Raw genomic sequence first — 23,626 nt, 5'->3', positions numbered from 1 at the left:
CTCTTTTTCCTAAACTAGCCTCTATTTGCAGCACAATCTGCCAGTCATCGAATCCACATGGTGTGTGGCCGCTAGCGGACTGCAGCATCCACAGCACAGGGGAAGCAGTGTACAGAAAGGGCAGGGGGCAACTGGCATTGCCCTCCAGGTGACTATCACGAAGGGCAGGTATTTCTCTTGGAAACACTCCAGGTAGTGACCTGGACGTCTGAGGCAGAGCTGGTGTCCGTAAAAGCCAAAGCCCTGTCTGCAAAGGGTGTCTGTAGGTGTGTATATATATATATATATATGTATATATGTATGTATGAAAGAGGCAGTTTCTCTGCCATAGGTGTTCTAAGCCTGTATTCCCAGCCGGGGCTCACATTGCATCAGGCAATATTATTAAATCACAAGATATGCTACAGAAGCTGCCTGCCAACAAACTTGAAAAGATTAAAATGGGATTGTGAAACACAGGCCTCGCTGCCAAGGTGGGAGGCCACAGAAAAGCCACCGTGGATGTCAAGTTCATGGGGCAATTTGAGTGACCATGGTCAAGGAGGAGGGCAGAGGAGCACAAGGCTAATCAGGCTCTCTGCCTTGGTGCAGAGAAAGAGACCTCTCTTCTGCACAGCAATCAGTTTAAGAATGGAAAAAAAACTGCTTGTGTCCTGAGAAACCAGATTTTGGTATAATCGTCATTTAACTAGAACCCGTGTGTGTGTGTGTGTGTGTGTGTGTGTGTACAATGTAGACTGTACTTTTTGATTTACTGATAGCCAATCAGAAAATCTTGAGTATCAAGGATTATTGAAAATATTTCCAACATTTATTGAGCCAGACAGTAAACACAGGGTTAAGAACCTATGCTTTGGAGTGAGACAAATCTGGGTTCAAAAGTCTCAGTACTACACTTCTGGGAATATACCCCAAATAAATGAAAGCACAAATTTGAGGCCAGGCGCGGTGGCTCACGTCTGTAATCCCAGCACTTTGGGAGGCTGAGGCTGGTGGATCACCTGAGGTCAGGAGTTCAAGACCAGCCTGGCTAACATGGCAAGCATCTGTCTCTAATAAAAATACAAAAATTAGCCAGGGATGGTGGCACATGCTTGTGGTCCCAGCTACTCAGGAGGCTGAGGCAGGAGAATCACTTGAACCTGGGAGGCAAAAGTTACAGTGAGCCGAGATCATGTCACTGTACTCCAGCCTGGGTGACAGAGCGAGACTCTGTGTCAAAAAAAAAAAAAAAAAAAACAAAAAAACGCAGGGATTTGAACAGATATTTGTACACCCATGGTCACAGCAACACAATATTGTTCACAATAACCAAAAAGTGGAAGCAACCAAAGTGTCTGTTGATAGATGAATAAACAAAATATGGCATATACATACAGTGAAATATTATTCATCCTTAAAGAAGAAATTCTGACGCATGCTACAATATGGATGAACCCTGAGGACATTATGCTAAGTGAAATAAATCAGTCACAAAAAGACACATACTGTATGATTCCACTTATGTGACATCCCTTGAGTAGTCAGATTCATAGAGACAGGAAGTAGAATGGTGAATACCAGGGCCTGGGGGAGGGGAGGAATGAGGATTTGATGTTTAAAGAGTATAGTATCAGTTTGGAAAGATGAAAAAATTCTATAGATGAATGGTAGTGATGGTTGCACAACAATCAAAGGTACCTAATACCACTGAACTGTATACTTAAAAATGGTTAAAGTGGCAAATTCTATGTTATGTACATTTTACATTAATACAAAAATCTCATTACTAGCTGTGTGACCTTAAGCAAGCTACTTCACCTCTCTGTGCTTCAGTCTCCTTATGATGACATGGGACTAGTGTAGCATTTACCTAAAAGGGTTGTAGTGAAGATTAAAAAACAAGATGCAACAAGGCTCTTAGCACAGGTGCCTGCACATTAAAAGGGCTCACTGAATGCTGTCTTAAGCAAGTAGCATCTCACATGCAATCTGATTTTTCACAACAAGCAATAGGAGCGTCATTCAGGTGCACTGTCACTGTCCAGAGCTGTGTGTGATATGGGAGTCAGGTGTACTGGGCTCCAGTTATTATAAAACAGGAAAATTTTGTGTTAAACTCCTAAAATAACTCTTCATCTTGGCTGGGTGTGGTGGCTCATGCCTGTAATCCCAGCTACTTGGGAGGCTGAGGCAGGAGAACTGCTTGAACCCAGGAGGAGGTTGCAGTGAGCCTAGATTGCACCATTGCACTTCAGCCTGGGCAACAAGAGTGAAACTCCATCTCATCAATCAATCAATCAATCAATCAACCTAACTCCTCATCTTAACTGGTTTTATTGTTTCTTTCTGGAACTGTTAATGCCCCCTGTGCTCAGCACGTGGAACAAAATGCAGTGGTACCTGGACAAAGTATTTTATTTCTCTTGGGCCCAGTCTCCCCACTGATGAAGTGAATTGGATGAAGTCAGTGGATCCTGAAAACTGGAGTGAAGACTGATTTGAGGGCTGATGTCACTCTAGCAGCTTGTTAAAAATACAGATTTCTGGGCTCCCTGAGGGGATACTGCTGAGGTCGTCGGGGATGGGGGACTACACTGGCATTCCGAAAGCTCCCCCAGGTGGTTCTAATTCGTAGCCAGGTGTTGGATCCACCTGATTAAGCAGACTCCAAAGACTTCAGCAGCGCTTACAGCCTATTCTCAATCTTGGCCACATCTGAGCATCACCTGGGAAGCTCTGAAAGCTGCCTTTCTCCAGGTTTCACTCCCAGAGGCTGACTGCTTAGTCTGTGATGGGTCCCAGGCATAGGAAGTTTAAGTGAGTCCCCAGGTGATTCTAACGTGCAGCTGGCATTGAGAACAATTCTGGAAGGGCGGTTCTCACCCCTGAGCACGCATTAGAATCAGCTGGAGGGCATCAAAGCCACAGGAGGCTGGGTCCCCTCAAGTTTCTGATTCAGTAGGTCGGGGGTACGGCCTGAAAATGTACCTTTCCGACAAGTTCCCTGATGCTGCTGGATTGGAGAACCACTGTTCTAGAACCTTAGAAGGTGTCCCTTAGATCATCAGCAGAGACATCACCTGGGAGCTTGTCAGAAAAGCTGAACAGGGCCCATCCCAGTCTATGGAACCGGAGTCTGTGACATGAGTCATATGCACATGAGAGTTTGCGAAGCACTGTTTGAGAACTCTGCCTTTGAAACTTCTGGGTTCCTACTTTCCTTGTTCTGGGGGGAGAGGTGGAAGGCATCTTTTCTAGAGCAGGAAGCAGATCTTGGCAGAAGCCAGCGGCTTAGCCCTCAGAGAACTGGCCCAGCACCCGCTCTCTGCCCTGCCTCTGTGTTTGCCAAGGAAAAGCCTCCCCGGCTTCAGCGCTCCTGTGTGTGCACTCGCAAGAATGAGATTGATTACCTTGGCATGGTTGTAAATATCCACACAGTTGTCGGTATTGATGCTTTTCGCACAGATAATCTCACAGTGTCGCTGCAAAGCCTCCAGCTGGAAAAACTTAGCAGCAGACAGAAGCTAAAAACAACAAAAAGAGTCTGTTAGAGGCTGGGAGGTGGATGGAAAGGAGGTAACAGTAAGGAACCACAGTGGTAAGACAGTCTTCATCCTCATCTTCCACACAGTCAAGGGTGGGGGACAGAAAATGATGCACAAAGGTAACACTAGAGGAAGAGGACAAAGATAGGATTCTGTCGTGGGGGAAGATGGGGGAGGAGGGGAGGACTAAACAAACTCAATTCATACCCATCACAGCAGGAGGTCAACCCAAAATGCCCAAAATTGTTATGTCCAGAAACAAGGGTGAAAATCAGGGTATTATCAGCAAGCTGGATATCGAGGTGGCTCACTCCGTCTGTTGTCCGGGTCTCCACTCAGATGTCGCCTCCTCAGAGGAGCCTCCCTCTACCCCATCTATCCTCCTTTCCTCCTTGCCCTGTCTCACTCCTCACAGTCATAGCACACCAGGTGTGACGTCATGTCTGCCTCCCTCACTAGAGTCCAGGAGGACAGGGATCTGTGTCAGTTTTCATCACTGCTGTAACCTGGCCCTGAGCACAGTGCCGGCCTGGGAGATGCTCGACAGATGTGTGTTGAGAGAACCACAGGCTTTGGGGAGGGGATGGAAGAGCTAAGAGCAAGAGTTCAAAGGACTGGTTTTGGGAATGAGGACTGGAGGGAGGGCAGGGTGGGCCCGGGCAGCTGCTTTGTATTCAAAACCCTTCTGTATGATTGAAATGATTTAAATGTATATTCCTTATTTTAGTTAAAATTATTTTATTTATTTTATTTTGTTAAGGCTAGACAAATGAAGCAGTGGGAGTGGAGAAGGAACACAGAAATTCATAACTGGTTGTGATCAATTTGTTGTAAACAGCCAGGTGCAGTGGCTCACGCCTGTAATCTGAACACTTTGGGAGGCTGAGGTCAGGAGTTCGAGACCATCTGGCCAACATGGTGAAACCCCGTCTCTACTAAAAACACAAAAAATTATCTGGGCGTGGTGGCAGGTGCCTGTAATCCCAGCTACTTGGGAGGCTGAGGCAGGAGAATGGCGTGAACCCAGGAGGCGGAGGTTGCAGTGAGCCAAAATTGCACCACTGCACTCCAGCCTGGGGGCAGAATGAGACTCTGTTTAAAAAAAAAAAATTAGTTGTAAACACCACTGCACTTTTGTTTACAAAAGAGCCCACATCCTTGAGACTAAAACCATCAGAGGAGTAGTCCAGGGAGACAAGAGAGTCACTGTGTCCATGTGTGTCTGCATTTGTGCATGTTTAGGTGGGGAGAGAGTTACCACGGAAGGTTTCACAGAGTAAGAAGAAAGGATAAGTAGGCCTGCAGTGAATACATAGTCCTAATCACAATCACTATGTGCCAGGCATTGTTCTAAGCACCTTAACAATTTTTTAAGATCCTCTAAAAAACCCAATGAGGTAGATAGTTATCCCCATTTTACAGGCGAGGAAGCTGAGGATTTGAGGTTAAATAACTTGTCCACAGTCACACAGCTCAGAAGCTCTAAAGCCTGGATTTAGACAAGTCTGGCACAGCATCTGTGTTGTAACCACTGTGTGAGGTCTGCTCTTGAACAGTTGATTGTGTCCTGACATCTCTCGTCAGCCAGGCACCCTAGACATCAGACAACTGACCGTGATCCTGGCTCTTTTGCTGGGGATTAATTGGGGGTGATTTTTGGCTTCTGGTTCAAAGTTCCCAGTTCTGATTAGGAAAATGAACAAGATTTCCACTTTTGGCAAGGAACAGGGGAAAATCTTGGCTTTGGACAAAATCGGGCAGAAACAAGTCTCCTGGATAGGCAGGTCTAGAACTGGTCGAATTACAAGAGGTGGACAGGGGGCGGGGGAGAGTGAAGAGTGAAGGAAGCAGGTGTGGGCTGCCTGACTGTGGGATGCTCAGTCTGAGGAAAGCCCGGAGGAGATTATAATCTGCCCTCCACTTCTGCATCTTGGAAGAACAGACAGTGTTGTGATTTGAGGGATGTTTTTAGAGGATATATTTTTATAAGTGACAAGGGAGAAGACGTCATCTAGGATATTTCCTGATGATATCACTATTAGAGCCTCAGCTGTAGCCTCAGACTTTTCAGTCAAATTCCTTCCCTTCCCTGCCCCCCTACCACCAATGCCAGTTAAAATTGGGTTTCACTCAGTGGCTACTGAAAGCAGTCAGGCAAGCAAGTGCACTAGCACCCCAGCCTACCAGGGAAGGTCTCTGATGAGAAGCCCTTCCTGTCTGGGAGGACTGAGGAGTCAGGACGGAACAAGAGCCCCAAGTCTTCATCCAAATGAAAACCCAACACGGGTCCTTCCAGACACTTCCCTGCACGCTGGCGACCCGAGTTTACAGAGGTGCCACTCACTCAAGGGACTTGCGACAGCCACTACCACGATGGCTCCCTTACCTCCATGATCTCATTGTTCTTAATGAGCAGTGACTCTGGGCCACCATAGTAGAGATACTGCATAACCAGCTGGAAGAAAGCACAGAGAACAGTGTCAATGGCAAAGACACATCACCTTAAAGCCATTCGGTGGATGTCCCAGCTCAGGCTTAGTTCCTGAGACCTCTAGGACATCCATTCCAAATGGTTGCCCATTTCCATGTCACCAGTGACCAAGAGCTCACTACTTTAAAGGGAGAAGACTCCATTTTGAACAGTTTCATCAGTCAGATAGTTTGATACCATGTTGAAACTTGCCTCTATGGTTTCCCACCCCCAAGACCAAACTACACAATCCTAAGCTACTGCTCCTCATGACAGCTTTTCCATGTATGCATGATAATCACGGGTTCCTCTCCCGTCTCCCAGCCCAGTTATGCTGCGCGGAACTGCTGCACACGTGGTGTGCCTTGAAGAGCCTGCACCAGAGGGCTGTTCCCTGCTAACATGGCCCAGTTTGACTCAAAGCCACCGGTTGAAGTCCCAGAAGGTGACTCTGGGATGCCACAGGGCCATCTGCTCCTTATTACAATGTGCCGAGCCCCAAGGCGAAGCCATGAGGGGTCCAGGGTTTCTGTGTATCACTGACGATGTCAATGGCCCTAGCCCGGATGTTCTTTATTCGTGTGACCCATGATGCCCAAACAGCAGGCAAAGTTTCCAGAGCTTTGCAAACTGGTGTCCCTTGAATGGAATGGGGCCCATAGATGTATCTGACTTTGCTATCTTATCTCCTACGACAACTGGGTGTTAATTTTTTAGGTGGTTTGTCCCAGTCTCCTTCACTTCCTATTGTCTTTGCGTGTGTATATAGGGGTGGGGGGAGATGAAGTCTTGTTCTGTGGCCCAGGCTGGAGTGCAGTGGTGCAATCTTGGCTTATTGCAACCTCCACCTCCTGGGTTCAAGCAGTTCTCCTGCCTCAGCCTCCCAGGTAGCTAGGACTACAGGCACACGCCACCACGCCTGGCTAGTTTTCTGTATTTTAGTAGAGACCGGGTTTCACTGTGTTGCCCAGGCTGGTCTTGAACTCTTGAGCTCAAGTGATCAACCTGTCTTGGGCCTTCCAAAGCACTGGGATTACATGTGTGAGTCACCATACCTGGCCAAAAGTTGCCTTTTATGCTTGGACCACTCGACCGCTTGCCTGCATCAGAACCTCCCACCCTCTCTTCTAGTCCCGTGCTTTTGCCCACACTGTTCCCTCTGCTGGGATGCCCTCCCCTTCTTCTGTCCACTGAGCTCTGCCCGCTCCTTCTGGATCTAGTCAGTGGTCATCTGCAGTGGAGCGGCTCCTCAGATCTCCACCCCACCGCAGGTCACATCAGGCAATCATGCATCATCCTCGATTGCAGTGTTGTTTCTCACTAGAGTCTGAGGGCACAACCAGGTCTTGCCCATCGCTGTATCCTAACGCCTGGCACACAGCAAGCAAACAGCCTGCAGTGTGCACACCCTGCCCATAAACACGAATCCTTGTCTCTCTGTGTTTGACTCTCCCACGTACCGACTTTGGGCTCTTGGGACCATCTGCTTGTCGCAGAGATGGTGGTGGCACCTGAGGATTTGTGAAATAACACAGCATTGTTTACCCTCCCCTCTCCCACGCTGATGGGTCATAAGCATTTAAAATACCAAGTCAGTAAATGTTGGAATTGGGCATTATTAAAATCAATTTATTCGCCTAGCAGTTTCCATTTATAAAGGCTAAACAAATAACGATAAGAGCCATAATAATGACCACCCTGAACATTTACAGAGCATTTCTCTAGCACGTGGTCTCATGTATTCCAGGTGGGGCTGCTGAATGGAAATGCTGCTCCTTAGTGAACGGAGATCCTGGGGCCAATGCCATTTAAATTGGGCTGGCCCGGGCCTCCTTCAAACTCTGCCAGCACAAGCCTTTCTGCAAGGGGGTAAAACGAACGCTTATTAGGCTAGCGGGTCTGTTCGTGGAGTTGTTTTTCTTGGCATTTGCCACCTGCATGAAGCAGGGATTCAAATAGCACCCACAGCCTCGCGGAGGCCCCCACTTCCAGGTGCAGCCTCAGCTGCGTCCGGCCCTTGCCGCCGGCGACTGATGTTAAACAGACTTGGGGGAGGAGACCCGAAGCAGGCTCATTTACTAAAATTCTTCTGTCAGCATGGACTGAAGTGAGCCGGCCCCTGGGAGCCTCCTGCTGGGTCGTATTCAGCCCTCCTTGGCCTATTTCAAGCCACAAATGAGGCTTTTCTTCTTTTATGGGGAAAGGGCGGGAACATGGAAAAGTCCCCGGGGCCTGTTAAATCTTCCCTTCCCATTACAGTAACGTGAGTCTAATGTGGCCAGGAAACCTTCCCCAGTCAAAAGCAATTACAGGCCCCGGGATTCCTCCAGGGACTGCCTTTTCCGTGGAGGTCGCGTTCAGCGAGGCCGCTTGGCAAACATTTATTGAGCGCCTACTACGAGCCAAATTCTCATTACAGGAACCTCCCCAGTTAGTCCCAGGCTTCGCAGTGTAAGCTCCCCCTTCATGAGCACTGGGGGAGCACACATTTTCCAGCTTCCAGCTCATGCTCCAGACGAATGGGCTGGACGATTCTTTCCTCAGGGCTGGGTGAGTTTAGCGGGGGCCCCAGGTGCCCATAGAAGGGAAGAAGTTAAGAGAACAGGTCTGGGAGTCAGCCAGGCCTGAGGTTGAACCTCAGCTCTGCTAGAAGCAGCAGTGGGAACGCGGGCCACTTACTCCGCCTCTCTGAGTGCGTGCCCTCATCTGTAAGGTGGGGATTATGGCTACCTCGCAGGGCAGCTGGAAGGATGAAATGAGGTGAGAGGCAGCAGTGGTTCTCAGAGACAGGTCCCCGAGCAGCAGCAGAAGCACCTGGGTTCGTGTTAGAAATGTGAATTCTGGGCTGGGCGCAGTGGCTCACGCCTGTAATCCCAGCACTTTGGGAGGCCGAGGCGGGCAGATCACCTGAGGTCAGGAGTTCGAGACCAGCCTGGCCAACATGGAGAAACCCCCGTCTCTACTAAAAATACAAAACAGAATTAGTCAGGCGTGGTGGCAGGCACCTGTTATCCCAGCTACTCAGGAGGCTGAGGCAGGAGAATCGCTTGAACCTGGGAGGCAGAGGTTGCAGTGAGCCGAGATCACGCCATTGCACTCCAGCCTGGGCAACAATAGCAAAACTCTTCTCAAAAAAAAAAAAAAAAAAAAAAAAAAAAGTGAATCCTGACATGGTGCATATGCACCATGGAATATTATGCAGCCATAAAGAATGAGATCATGTCCTTGGTGACAACAAGGATGGAGCTGGAGACTTGAACTTATCCATCTCATGCCTGTAATCCAGCTTCATCCATGTACTGCATCCATGTTCTGACTTACAAGTGGGGGCCAAACATTGAGTACACATGGACACAAAGAAGGGAACAATAACCACCAGGGCCTGCTCAAAGGTAGAGGGTGGGAGGAGGGTGCTATACTTATTACCTGGGTGGCAAAATGATCGGAACACCAAACCCCCATGACACACAATTTATCTAACGAACTTGCACATGTGCCCCTGAAACTAAAGGTTAAAATGTGAATTTTCACACCTGAAGAATCAGAAACTTTGTTTGGAGTGGGGTCTAGGAATCTGCATTTTAAGACATTCTCTGTGTTTTAGCAAGTACCCCACCCTTCTCCAGGTATTCTGAGAGCTGCTAATGTGTAAGAAATGCTGTAACTGAGAGCACAGGTTCTCCAACTTGGTTGCACTTTGGGATACTGGGAGGAGGTGGGGGAGACCTCAAAATGCTGATGCCTGGGCCCCACCCCTAGATTCTGATTTAATTGGTCTGATGTATGGACTGGGCACTGGGACTGTCAAAGCTCCCAGGTGATTCTATGTGCCTCTGAGGTTCAGAACCACTGGCTTTGAGCCTTACACACAGTGCTCAAGACGTGAGAACTGTTCTTACTCTCAGCACATTCCCATTTAGAAAGGGTATTCTAGAACAATGTCCCCATGCTTTGCTACCAGGCAGGCTGGGTTCAAATCCTGGCTCTATCTCTAACTAGAACTAAGACTTTGGGCACATCATTTAGCTTCTCTGGGCCTCAGTTTCTTCATCTATAAAAATGGGAATAATGCCACACGCAGTAGCTCATGCTTGTAATCCTAGCACTTTGGGAGGCCAACCAAGGTGGGTGAATTGGTTGAGCTCAGGAGTTCAAGACCAGCCTGGGCAACATGGCAAAGCCTCATCTCTATAAAAAGTACAAAAATTAGCTGGGTGTGATGAAATACTTCTGTAGTCCCAGCTACTCAGGAGGCTGAGGTGGGAGGATGGCTTGAACCCAGGAGATGGAGGTTGCCATGAGCCAAGATTGTGCCACTACACACCAGCCTGGGCCACAGAGCCAGACCCTCTCTCTCCCTCTCAAAAAAAAAAAAAAAAAAAAAAAAAAAAAAAAAAGGAATATCATTCCAGATAACACATGTAAGCACAGATCAGTGCTTCACTACTCATGGTTCCACAAACATTTCCTCATCACCCTCCAGAGCAAAGCCACGGCTGCATGGAACCCAGCTTTCCAACCCAACAGCTGCCATTCAGGAAAGGGCTGTGACCACTTTGCTCTCAGTAGAAAATGGTGCGGAGGGCCTAGGGTGAGGGGACATGGGCACTTGGATGTCTGGAGTATGCCAATTCCCCAGGCCCACCTTGGGGCTCCAGCCTCCTCACTACTCTCCTGACCTCAGGAGGACAGCTCACCCAGACTTATCTTATCTTTGGAAACTTTTTTTTTTTTTCAGATAGGGTCTTGTTCTGTTGCTCAGGCTGGAGTGCAGTGGCACGATTAAGGCTCACTGTGCCTTGACCTCTCAGGCTCAAGTGATTCTCCAGCCTCAGCCTCCTGAGTAACTGGGAGTACAGGTGTGTGTGTGACCACGCCTAGTTAATTTTCGTATTTTTAATAGACAGGGTTTTGCCATGTTGCTCAGGCTGGTCTTGAACTCCTGGGCTTAAGTGATCCTCCCACCTCAGCCCACACTGGCCTCCCAAAATGCTTGGATTATAGGCATGAGCCACCGCACCTGGCCTGGAAATTTCTTTCATCCTTTCTCCAACTCCTAGTCCAAAGTAACCTATTCTATAGAGTCTTATGCTTAGTGGGGAAGTGGTTTATCGGTTATGGCTTAGAACTACAGCAACCCACTTAAAAATTGCCATGATGCAGCAGATGCGAAGTTGAAGGTTTTCTCATGTTGTCCTACTTGGTCTCTGCAAGAACCTGGGACATGGAGGTGATAATGAATGGCATGAATTGTCTCACTGACCCTCTTAGAACTCAATGGCCAGCCTGAGTCTTACCCAGTTAGTACTCTTTCCAGGGCTGTCCTTCCTGAATTGAATTGGAGGAGAAACAACTGCCTGTTGGCATTCTATAAACTCTATCCCCAGGTCACCCACATTGTCTTACAAACCCTGGAAGGTGGGAAGACAGCCTAGTGGGACTGAGGGGCCTACGCAGCCTTCATGTGCCTGGAGGGTCTTGGAGCTGTAGAAATACAGCTGCAAAGCTGGCTGGGGAGTGAGTGAATTTCTATTAGCTGCAAGAACATTGTTGCAGAGCAGGATTTATGAATCAGGCATAACTGAAGGAAGGTGGAAAAGAGGAAAAAGCTGTGGTGCCCCTCAGAAAAACCACATAAACCAAAACTCATTGTTCATGGCATGAACTCCCCCCAGACAGAAGGAGACATGGTCATGTCATCTGGCCTTGGACGAAGAAGCCTTCCTTTCCTAATTGGGGTAGATTTAGACTGATGCTAAAATGATACAAATTCCCTAAAAGCACAGCGGCTCCTGATGACGCTGGGCTCAACCAAAGTTTTGGGACTTCGCACATGCTGTTCTCTTTGCCTGGAATGTTCTAACCAGCTTTCTTGAGCCCTATCCTTCCTGTGGCTCACCAGCTTCTCAGCCTTGGATGTTTTGACTCATAAGACCTCATCCAGGAGGTTGTCTTTATTTCCCTTGGTCTGAGTTGCTGCAGCACATTGTCTCACTCCTCTAGAGTACCCTACTGTATACTGTAATTGACGAATTACTCAGTCACCGCCCTCCCTCCCCAGACTCTGAGTCCCCAGGAGAGGACATCCTTTATCCTTGTGTCCCCAGCCCTTCACACAGTGTCAGGCAGAGCAGGCACTCAGTTAATGCTGCCGGGATGAATGGATGGAAACGGAAGGGGCACTGTGAGGAGGGGCCAGGAGTTCAGGAGACTGACAGCTCATTCTAAGGACTTCTCCAAGTGGCCAGTCCTCAGGCTGAGGATCTGAGGCAACCACCTGTGCCCCATGCCCACCAGCTCAGAGTCCAGGCTGCACCAGGGCTCACCTGAAAGATGGAGTATTTCACATAACCGATCTCTATGCAGGTGCTGTCATTTGTTGGCTTGCTGGAGAGGAGTGCTTTGAACCTGAACAAGGACATAAAAAAGAGATAAAAAGGACTCACACACAAATCCATGGCTCGCAAAAATAAAAAACAAAAACAAAAGCAAACAAAAAACAAACAAACAAACAAAAAACTCAGCTCTCCTGACAATAGAAAGACTTTGTTTCTTCCCCTGCAACTCTGAAATATAGCAGTGGTATATCCTTATATTTCTTAATTTAAACCCTCCCATTATACCGTAATCTAATTTGAAGTTAAAACTCTAAAGTTAAAAAACAGTGTTTTGAACAGTTACATTCATTCTCCAACTGGTGATTGGAAAAGAATGAGTGCCTGTTAAACCCCGTCCATCTTTCAGGGCCTGTCACGTGGCCGCCACCTTCATGGCATCTCTCCTAAGCCTAGGGCTATGGCTTCACTCCCTCTCCTCTGGTGCCCATGGAACACGCTTTGCTCCACAAGGGCAGGGTCTTCAGTGGTTTCTGTCTCTGCTACATCCCCACATCCTGTCCCAGTATGAACCTGACACATCATAGATATTTAATCAATGTTTGTTGACTACCTAATCATCTCCCTTATGGGTGACTTTCTGTCTTGGATTTTCAGTGCACTTTCCTGCCTATCAACTAAACTAAAAGCTCTTTGTGGGTAGAGATCTTATCAATGGAACACACAGATAATATGTTTAAGAATAAGTTGATACGTATCTGTTTTTTTAAACTCATTTTTGAAATTATAGATTTACAGAAGAGTTGCAAAGACAATATAAAGTCCCTGTTTACCCCTCACTCAGCTTTCCCTAATGTTAACAGCTTACACAGCCATGGTACCTTTGTCAAAATTAAGAATCTAACATTGGTACAATATTGATCTGGTTTGTCTACGGTGTCATGACTGAAAACTATGCAAGGGAAAACATATTTTTCTTGTGGTGGCAAAGCAGACATCTGGGGTTTGTGTTTAGTTTTGATGGGGGGATTGGAGATTCCTGGATGCTTTTAGAAATGCAGGGAGTGCTAGTCACACACATTCTCTTAGCAAACTTCCTGGAAGGGAGTTCCATTTCTGGGTTTGCAGTGTCCTTACCCAACTCAGGTACCCCCTGCTCACCACCCAGCTGGGACTCTTGGTATTCTTCATTTTGGCATCATTCTCTCCTGCCGCCTCCTCATTTCAGCATCAGTCTCTCCTCTGCCCCAGCCTCACTCCTCCCTGTTCAGGTCTCTGGACAATATGATTCTAAATTGTCAACCCAATCTCTACTCAAAAGGAGAAGAAAGGCAGTTGCAGAGCTAGCAGAGAGGGTGAGCAGTTCTTCCTACTGCTACATGATACTACTGTCTGTTAACTCTACAGTTAGGGAAAAGTAAAGTCAGGACCTGTGTATTTCAGTGACTTATGCCAAATACTGTTCCCTGACATTTGGAGAGTGGCAGTCTCAAGGCTCCTGTGTGTGGGGTCTCAGGTTATTCACCGCTCAAGGCCACCTAGCCGAGGGAGCCAAAATCTAAATCCATGCTCTGCTCCCAAACTCAGCTCCCCCTGCCTCCTTTATTTGCCCAGAGGAGAAGGCGCCTTGTTCTAGGCTGTTTATGCTAGCAGCTTCCCTGTACTCTTGAATTCTTGATTTTATTAAGATGATCTGCCAGTTCGGTGAAGAGACCACCAAAAATGACTTCAAAAAATAGTGATAGCAACAGCCAAAGTCATAATGCAGCTGCCTTAAAAACCGATGATACATACCTTGGAGAGGCTGTAAATAACAGCACTTTGTGAGCATAAAATGGTCTTCCTTCTACCAGAAAGGTAACATCAGACATTTCTTTATTGTTAAGAAAATGAGGATCTGGAATTGGAAAGGGAAAAAAAGGTAGCTTTAGTGGAAAAAAGGATGAAGTTTAGATTTATCTTGTAGAAGGTGCAAATAAGAGTGAGCAAGGAAATCTTGGTGATAAAATACTCATGGGCAAGACAGCAACCAAACAGCAGACAGGACTAATCAGAGGAACAGTCAAGCCACTGAAATTTAGTTTTTCATAGGAAATCCTTATAGCTTATTTGTGATTAAAAGTAGCTTTTCCCCAGAGAAGATTCACCTATAGCTAGAGTGAACTTTTCAGGTGTGAAAGGTAATCACCTACCTTGTCTCTAAGAATGCTGCTCATCCCCACCTCTGCTGCTCTCTCTCAGGGCTCAGCACCCTCCCTGCCCAAAGTAAGTGGTTTAGAAGAGCTGTCCCCTCGCCACTGCATTCCAGGTGATTTAAGTCCAAGCCTTTCTCTCCCAGGGTCAGTGACAAATGAACCAGTCCCCTGCCCTCATTTTCTAGAGTAAAGATTTAGCTACTACTTACTGAGCACTTATGATATGCAACCTGGTTGCACATTATCCCCACTGTGCAGTTGAAGAAACTGAGGCACACAGAATTTACAGTGACTTGTTCAAGCTAGTGACTGGTGGAGAAGCTACAATTCGAACTCGGACATTCTGATTGGATGGCCTGCTTTGTTAAACACTAGGATCCTCCAATTTGCCTGTCATTTCAGCCCTTGAGACCCGAGGCTCCTGAAGGTGCCAGTCTGTTCTCAGCTCAGCACTTCTGTCTTATTGAGAATATCCATCAACACCCCCTGTCCTACGTTTCTTGAATCTTCCATTTCCCTCCATTCCCTTTGATATTACCCTAGTTTGGGCCACATCCTCTCTTCCTGGGAACTCACAGGAGCATCTGTTGGTCTCTCTGCCTCCACTCTTGGCCCCCTCAATCTGACAGCCCACTTCACTACAGGAGCCATCCTTCCTAAAGCTAGCTCTGATCATGCCACTCCCCTCCTCTGCTACAAATCATTCAATAACTCCCAAGTGCTCCCAGGATAGAGTCTAAACGTCTTAATGAGGTCACTTGTGACTGGGCTTCACTGCCTTCTCTGGCTTCTCCCTGTCAAACTGTGTGTGTGCTTGAGCTATGGGTGGCTCTCAGTTCCCCATGGGTGCTATGTGCTCTCTCCCCTCTGGGGTCTGCACTCATTGTTCCTTTACCTAAAACACCCTTCCAGCCCCTTCCAAACCTGGCTCATCCCTAGGTGGTCTTCAAGTTTCAGACATACTGATCAGATGCCCTTGGTCAGTAAGCCTTGCCAGATTCCCCCACTTTCCCCAGACCCAGTAGCCCCAGCTGAGTTCCCACAGCATATGCACCTCTGCTGTAGCCTCATCATGCTATGATGTATCCACGTCTGTCCATTTCAAACCCTTTCATCTGTGTCTAGTACAGAAAGGTGGTAAAGTATAATAACAGTATGGGCTCTGAGGCTAGAAATCTCAGCTGTGTAACCTTGGCAAGTTATTTATCCAACCCATGCCTCAGTTTCTCCTTCTGTAAAATGGAAATTGCAGTACCCATTATACTCCATCACAGAGTAGTGAGGAATAAACGAATGAGTGAATTTATGGAGAGCACTTAGCAAAGTGGCTGACAAATGAGTATCCCTCAATAAACATGACCATAATACTATTTGTAGAGGTTCAATGGATGTTTTTTGAGTGAATGAAATAATGCCTTGACTCCTGTTGCAGAAACTTGCTCTAGGAGGCTGCCGAGGACCCAGGGGCCCTTCTTAGCCTGTAGGCCCCTTTGTTGTTGATGGGCCCTTCCCCAGGGGTCCAGGGGCTGTGCTGAAATGAAACCCCACTGCATCCTCTGGCCGGATTTATGGGTTGTCCTAAACTATTGAGGGCAGGACCAAGCCCCTGTCTTCCTGGGGGATGTGAACACTCAGCTGCTGGACTCACCCTGTCTGTCTGTACCTTGGGGCCCTGGCCTGGCTGCATTTTCCCCAGACTGCTGTAACTTGGACCCAGAATTTGCCTTCCAGACTGATTCTCTTCACTCAGACCCTGAACCCTGTGCTGCCCCAGACGGTGATCCTGGTGGTCCTCCACTCACCTTTCTCTGTCGGTACAGAGTTGCCTCACTTCTTCTCATTTTTTTTTTTTTAAGGCTCTTACTTTAAAAATATCAGAAAAGACCGGCCAGGCGCGGTGGCTGAAGCCTGTAATCCCAGCACTTTGGGAGGCCGAGACGGGTGGATCACGAGGTCAGGAGATCGAGACCATCCTGGCTAACACGGTGAAACCCTGTCTCTACTAAAAAATACAAAAAACTAGCCAGGCGAGGTGGCGGGCGCCTGTAGTCCCAGCTACTCGGGAGGCTGAGGCAGGAGAATGGCGTGAACCTGGGAGGCGGAGCTTGCAGTGAGCTGAGATCCGGCCACTGCACTCCAGCCTGGGCGACAGAGCCAGACTCCGTCTCAAAAAAATAAATATCAGAAAAGCATAAACAGTAAAAATCACCTGTGTAATCCCACTTTCTTTAAACATTTTAATTAAAAAAACTCCCCCTAGAACTTCTGAAATGATCCAGATAAAGGGAAAAGAGACTGTGAGGGAAAGCCTGAGAGTTGATGGAAACTCATTTCTTCACTTGACTTTCTCTCTGCTCAGTAACCTGCCTCCCTCTGCTCACCTATCACACCCACTGTTCATCTCCAGCCAGTTCCCCATTCCTGCTTCCCAGACTATTAATATCCTCTACTTTCACTTTTAACACTCTCTCCCAGAATTCACTGGGAGGGCAAGAGGACACCATAACACACACACACACACACCAGTGCTCTCCGATTTGCCACAGTCTCCACCACTCCCTATTGTCTAGTGCTGAACCCATTTCACTCATTTATATCACCTGCCTGGTCCCACAGAGATGCTGGTTTGAGATCCTTGTCACTAATCATTCTTGTCTTTTCTTTAAAGCAGGTCCCTAAAGAACCACTATTTGGCAACCTTTAGTTATGTTAGCTTGAGCTGCTGGACTGAAGACACAAAATGTACCTGCTGTATATTCCATTCGTTAATAATTACATGATGCTTTTTCTTTCATATCATGAGCTTTGAGCCTCTTAGGTCTGCCTTTTCTTTTCTTTTTGGTGCTAACCCTTGGAATTCTAATGCTTGGGCTGAAAACCAGGAACTGAAATTTAAAAAAAAAATTTTTTTGAGATGGAATCTCACTCTGTTGCCTAGGCTAGAGTGCAGTGGCATAATCTTGGCTCACTGCAACTTCCACCTCCCAGGTTCAAGTGATTCTCCTGCCTCAGCCTCCTGAGTAGCTGGGACTACAGGCATGTGCCACTGCGCCCGGGTAATTTTTTGTATTTTTAGTAGAGACGTGGTTTCACCATGCTGGCAAGGCTGGTCTTGAACTCCTGACTTTAAGAGTAGTGAGGAATAAATGAATGAATTTATGGAGCGCACTTAGCAAAATGGCTGACACATGAGTATCCCTCAATAAACGTGACCATTATAGTAGATGCTCAATGGATGTTGATGGTATTTGATCTGCCTGCCTCGGCCTCCCAAAGTGCTGGGATCACAGGCATGAGCCACCATGTCTGGCCCAAAATCAGAAACTTTTAACTGCTAGTGAAAGAAACTTCAGCAAATTCAGGAGGAGAAAATGTTCCCTCCCATCCTGTAGCCAAGGGAAAGCAGATTTTATGCCACTGAAACTGACCTGGCAAAAGTTTGCTCTAAGGATGGTGTCTTATGAGGCACCGAGACATCAGAGATTGTTGCTATCCTGGGAATGTACCCCTCACTCTCTAACGTTTGCTAACTTGACTGGTCTTTATAACATGTTGCTCTGATAACATTTTAATTAATACCTATTTTCTATAAGGGAGAAGTACTTGTGACTTGGGCACATCCCAGTTTTCCCCCACACGTGGTCAGAAAGATAGACAGCCTTTGACTCAGCTGCTAAAATTTTCCACTTCAGCAAAAAGTTGTGTCTCATTTAAATTAACAAGTTATTCAAGATGGGAACAAAATAACTTTAAAATAGTCCCATGAATTCAGCCTTTTAATTAATCTAAACTGGCTCATCCCTTTCAAATTTTGCTAAAGAGTAGAAATTTCAGTCTTCTATTACTCAGATGTCCTTCAACTTTATTAGGAAAGGGAAACAGGAAGTAGGAAAGGTCCCCAACCTATCTAAGGAGAAGGAATCCTTTATCTTTAATATTTTATAACTCTTCAGGCAGCAGGCAGACAGGCTCTTCCATCAGAAGGCTCATGTTTCAGGCCTCAAAGCAGCCTGATATTCCTTCTCCTTTCTGTAGGTTGATCAACCTGGTTGCAACAGCCCCAGGATCCTCTGAAAGAACCTCGTGCCTGATGGAAAGGTTTCTTCTGAAAAATCTCAGAAGCTGGGACTGCAGAATGACAAAATTACGGCTTCTGGGCACACCTGGGTTCAAGTTCCAGCTTCACCCTGTACTGATATTGCAGCCATAATGTAGGATGAGTCACAGTGCCTGCCTCTTGGGGTGGCCTGAAGATGACTTGAGATAGGGTAGGTCAAGTGCGTGGCTGGAGCCGGCACAGTGAACGTCTCCCAGAAGAAGAGGTTATTGATACTGTCATGGGACTTCCGAGCATCCAGCCTCTGCAGCTCAGGTATGTCCCCTCATATTTTTATGGGTGTGTGTGTGTGTCGGGGGGGCCTTGTTCTCCTGTTCTCTTATTTCCCTGTAGAAGGATCTCCACTAGAGGAACAGCCCTGGCTCCTCACTGTCTCCCGCTCATTCCTTCTTAGTGAGGAAGAAGGACTTTTAGAGGGGAGAGTTTGGGGGACAGAGCTGCCATGTGCAATGTGGCCTTCTTTCAGGAGCCACCTGTGCAGGGGATGTGTATGGAATCAGGAGGTCTTCCGCAGCCCCCACTGTCTGTGTCTAAGGGAGAAAGTCCCTTTAACTGGCAAATCTCCTTGTCCACATTCCCAAGGTATGTCCTCCAGTGTCATCACACAATAAAGGAGAAATTCTGATTTCCCCCGGCCTGACTCCTGAACCGACCTTGTTTGCCCTTGAACCCCTTCCCTCCTTTTTTATGGCATTCTTTGGCTCCCTGTCCTTAAATCACAAAGCAGCAGCCAACACAGGCCCGGGGGAACCACTCACCCAAGCGTGAGGTCTGTTTCCGTTTGATCTCCGTGAGCTTGGGGATGGGGTAGGGCCCATAGCAGTGTGTGAAGATGACGCACAGCTGCTGGCTGATCACTTCGTTCTGCAGAAAAGAAAGAGGAGGTCATGATACTGGGGGCTGTGGCCAGCCTCAGCCAGGCTGTGCCCCAGGAATGCATCCCTCCAGGTGATTAGAGCTCACACATTTACTGCAGGCCACAGGAGAAATCCTCTGGGGTAGCACACAAGCCGTTTGCACTCACAAGTCCTGGATTTACTTGCTCTGTTTTGTCCACTGTCTATTTCTAGTGGGTTCACTGGTGAAGCTTAAGAAATTTGCAATTAAATTCTTTTCTCTGGCCCTCATGATTCGCTACCCACTGGAAAGCAGGTTTTTGTAGTTCATAGAGAAAGGAAAGTAAGGTCTTACCCCAAACCCACCTTTACCAATACTCTAAAATTCTGGAAGCAATGAATTCTCCTGAAATTAGCAGGATTTCAGGAGAATTATCCTGAAATTAGCCCTTTTGATCTTGTGGCTGTGCTTTCCATTAACGAGACAAATTCTTCTGATTCAGCTTTCATGTGAACTTGATTCTGGTGCTGAGGCATTTCTGGACCCAGAAGTGCTCAGCTGAATCACTGGCTCCAAACAAAAGGTGGGAAGGAGCTGGTTCCGCAACCCCAAACTACAGCTGCCCTTCACTGCTGGGGACATAGGAGCCTGCTTCTCCTTGACCCTCAGCGTTCCATTGATCTCTTCCCACTTTGCAGCCATTTCCTTTCATTAATCTCCCTCCAGCTGCAGGTGTATAGGAGGAAAAATGAAACACAGCATTTTGTTTCTATTTATTGGACAAAGGGTGTTGAAACTAGGGGCTCAAAGGGGTCACATTGAAAAATATTTACAATAGATTAAGGAAGAAAAGTAGGTTACAACACAGTTTGTACCAGTTCTTTTTGGAAATAAAACCCTCTACAAATATATTTGTATTGACAGATATGTATAGAAAAGGATCTAAAAAAAATAGAGTAGTTACCTTTGGGTGAGATAAAGATGTTTTTTCTTTTATTTATATTTTCTACAACAAACAAGCATTGCTTTTGTAATAAAAACAATAAATATTCTTTTGAATTTTAAAAGATAGGTTTGGGGCCACTAGTGATGTGACTGGTTCAAGCTGTTCTTAAATCTACTCACTTCATTGTGTTCCCAAGGCAGAAGCACACAGCTTGGCATATAAAAGATAATCCAAACCCTTCAATTAAAGTGGGTAGATCACAGAAGGAACAGTGTCACCTCAGATGTGATTCACAGAGGCATAATCATAGTTGAAGGACAAAGAGACTCAACTTTCAAAGATGAGGCTTTATAACCAGAGGGCATTCAGTGCTCCCCTCATTTAATACTCCTAAAAATAACTGCCTACCTATGGGCTTAATGCAGTTCTTCTCGAAGTGTGGTCCCTGGACCAGCATCACCTGGGAGCTTATTAGAAATGCAAATTCTTGGGCCTTGCCCCAGACCTTCTGACTTAAAAACCCTGGGAGTGAGGCCCAGGAATCCGCATATTAACAAGTTTTCTGGTGATACTGACATTCCCTTAAGTTTGAGAACCACAGGTTCCATACACTGAAATTCTCTCATGGGTCTGACCTGGGCTGTAGGCTATAAATTTGTTTCCTCTGGCCTAAAGCCCTGCCACCCAAAACGTACTCCATAGACCACGAGCAGCAGCATCCTCTGGGATCCTGTAGGAAATATACACTCTCATTCAGGCCCACTGAATCAGAATCTGCATTTTTAACACACTCTGCAAGTGACTCCCATGCACATTCATGCTTGAGAAGCACTGTGTGGTAAGAAGAATTATGGCCTTCTAGAAGATTGCATGGCCTAATAACCCCTGGGACTGGGATTGTGAACATGTTACTTTACATGGCAAAAGCGACTTTGCAGGAGTAGTCAAGGTTGGTGCTTTAGTCCATTAGGGCTGCTAACAAAATACTCTAAACTGGGTGGCTTATAAAGTGCAGAAATTTATTTCTCACAGTTCTGGAGGCTGGGAAGTCTAAGATCAAGGTGCCAGAAGACTCGGTGTTTGGTGAGGGCCTGCTTTCTCATAGATGGTGCCTTCTAGCTATGTCCTCACGTGGTAGAAGGGGTGCTGAGGCCCCTCTGGGATCTCTTTTGTGGACCTACTCACCTCCCAAAGACACCACCTCCTAATATCATCACCTTGGGGGTTCGGACTTCAACATTTAAATTCTGAGGGGACAGACAGTCAAGAGCATAGCAGTTCCTCATGAGTCAACCTTCAAATAGATTATCCTGGATTATCTGGGTGAGCTCAAAGTAATCACATGAGCCCTTAAAAGTAGAGGCAGAGAAGGACTTCAGATGGGAGAGGGGAGAACAAGATGACAGAGGTTCCAGTCTGAGAAGGACTTGATGCTCTGTTGCTGGCTTGAAGATGGAGGGGCCACACGGCAAGCTTGTGAGGGGACTTAGGTAACCACACTAGGAGTTAAGTGTGACACCAACAGTCAGCAAGGAAGTGGGACCTCAGTCCTACAGCCACAAGGAACTGAATTCCACCCAAAACATCTGAATGAGCTTGGAAGCAATTCTTCCCCAAAGCCCCCAGACAGGAACACAATCCTGCTGACTCCTTGATTTTGCCCTTGAGATCCTAGGCAGAGAACTGAGCTGGGTCTCACTGCACCCAGATTTCCAATCCAGAGAAACCATGAGATAATAAATAGGTGTTGCCTTACGCCTCTGAATTATGGTCATTTGTTACTGCAGCAATAGAAAACTAACACATCTCATCTAAAGTTTACATCTATTGAACTATACTTCATCACCTCTGTAACCCAGAGTACCAGACACATGGTGGACATTCGATAAGAACTGGCTGATCATAAAAAAGATAAGACTTGTTATCTGCAAAAATGCTTTGTACAGAATGTATTATGAATGTTAGGGATAAGTCTCACTCGTCTACACCAGGGTGTGTCTCATGCATCTTGCTGGTGAATCAGCTCCCATCTAATCAACTCTGAGTGAAGTAATAAAAACCTGTTTCTTGGATTCTTGTGCCCTTCAGAGAGGCCTGTAGAGTCTGTAGACTCTTCTGCACGTTTTTCTTTTTTGGCAGACAGTGGTGGTGGTTTGATTCGATTCAGGAGGTATTGATTAAACATGGAAGAGGTGTCCTGCAGTGTGAAAGGCACTCTTTTGGAGCCACAGAAGTAGGCAAAGCAAGACCCCTCCTCCACTGGAACTCACAGTTGACCTCTCTTTCTAACTTCAATGTGTAGTGTATCACCTGAGAACGGAAATATAAGGGCTGGCCATGCTTGTTCCGAATGGACAATCTTCAAATACGTAACAATGGTCATAGGGAGGTGCAACTCCCCACTTTTCAGTGGAGGGCATTGCATGCTCACTGCATTCCACAGAGGACAGTATGGAAAGAGGGGAAGAGAGGAAGATTACAGTAGAGAAACTTGACAAACACTGCCTCAGTCAGGTGGCCCAGGTCAACAACAATAGTGATAACTCACCTTGATGGAATGTGCCCTTGATAAGATGTCTTTCTCTCTGGGGTTTCCCTCTGAAAAATCCATAACCCCAGTCTAATCATGAGAAAGACGTCAGGCATATTCCACTAGGGGGGCAGCCTACACAATGCTTGACCAGTACTCCTCAAAACTTTCAAGGTCACCCCAAACAAGGAAAGACCGAGGCACTGCCTCCATCAGGAGGAGCCTAAGAGAAATGATGACGAAGTGTAATGTGGTATTCTGGATGGGATCCAGTAGCAGAATAAGACACCAGGTACAAACTAAGGAACTGTGGCTATTTCTCAAAGAACTACAAATAGAGCTACCATTCGACCCAGTAATCCCATTACTGGGCATATACCCAAAGGAAAATAAATCATTCTACCCAAAAGACACCTGCACTCACATGTTCATTGCAGCACTATTCACAATAGCAAAGACATGGAATCAACAAAGGTGCCCATCAATGGTGTACTGGATAAAGAAAATGTGCTACATATATACCATGGACTACTATGCAGTCATGAAAATGAATGAAATCATGTCCTTTGCTGTAACATGGATGCAGCTGGAGGCTATTATCCTAAGTGAATGAAAGTAGAAACAGAAAACCAAATACCCCATGTTCTCACGTGTAAGTGGGAGCTAATC

The 23,626-nt window shown here is 46.7% G+C and overlaps 1 protein-coding gene across 1 annotated transcript in view; it reads right to left on the bottom strand.

Annotated features, from left to right (window-relative positions):
• ABTB3 (ankyrin repeat and BTB domain containing 3) overlaps positions 1 to 23,626 on the bottom strand; it is a 348,476-nt gene that overhangs the window by 4,302 nt on the left and 320,548 nt on the right. Inside the window, exons 13-17 of the mRNA XM_017888278.1 lie at positions 19,403 to 19,508; positions 14,127 to 14,229; positions 12,324 to 12,405; positions 5,914 to 5,982; positions 3,393 to 3,506 (exon numbers count right to left, since the gene is read on the bottom strand). Of these exons, the coding sequence (XP_017743767.1) occupies positions 3,393 to 3,506; positions 5,914 to 5,982; positions 12,324 to 12,405; positions 14,127 to 14,229; positions 19,403 to 19,508 (474 nt within the window). The remainder of the gene's footprint in view (positions 1 to 3,392; positions 3,507 to 5,913; positions 5,983 to 12,323; positions 12,406 to 14,126; positions 14,230 to 19,402; positions 19,509 to 23,626) is intronic.

Source organism: Rhinopithecus bieti, unplaced genomic scaffold, assembly GCF_001698545.2.
Source record: "Rhinopithecus bieti isolate Rb0 unplaced genomic scaffold, ASM169854v2 scaffold_17930, whole genome shotgun sequence".
In the NCBI taxonomy this organism is placed as follows: Eukaryota; Metazoa; Chordata; class Mammalia; order Primates; family Cercopithecidae; genus Rhinopithecus; species Rhinopithecus bieti.
The sequence above is the reverse complement of the archived record's forward strand: the minus strand, read 5'-3'. Positions and strand labels throughout refer to the sequence as shown.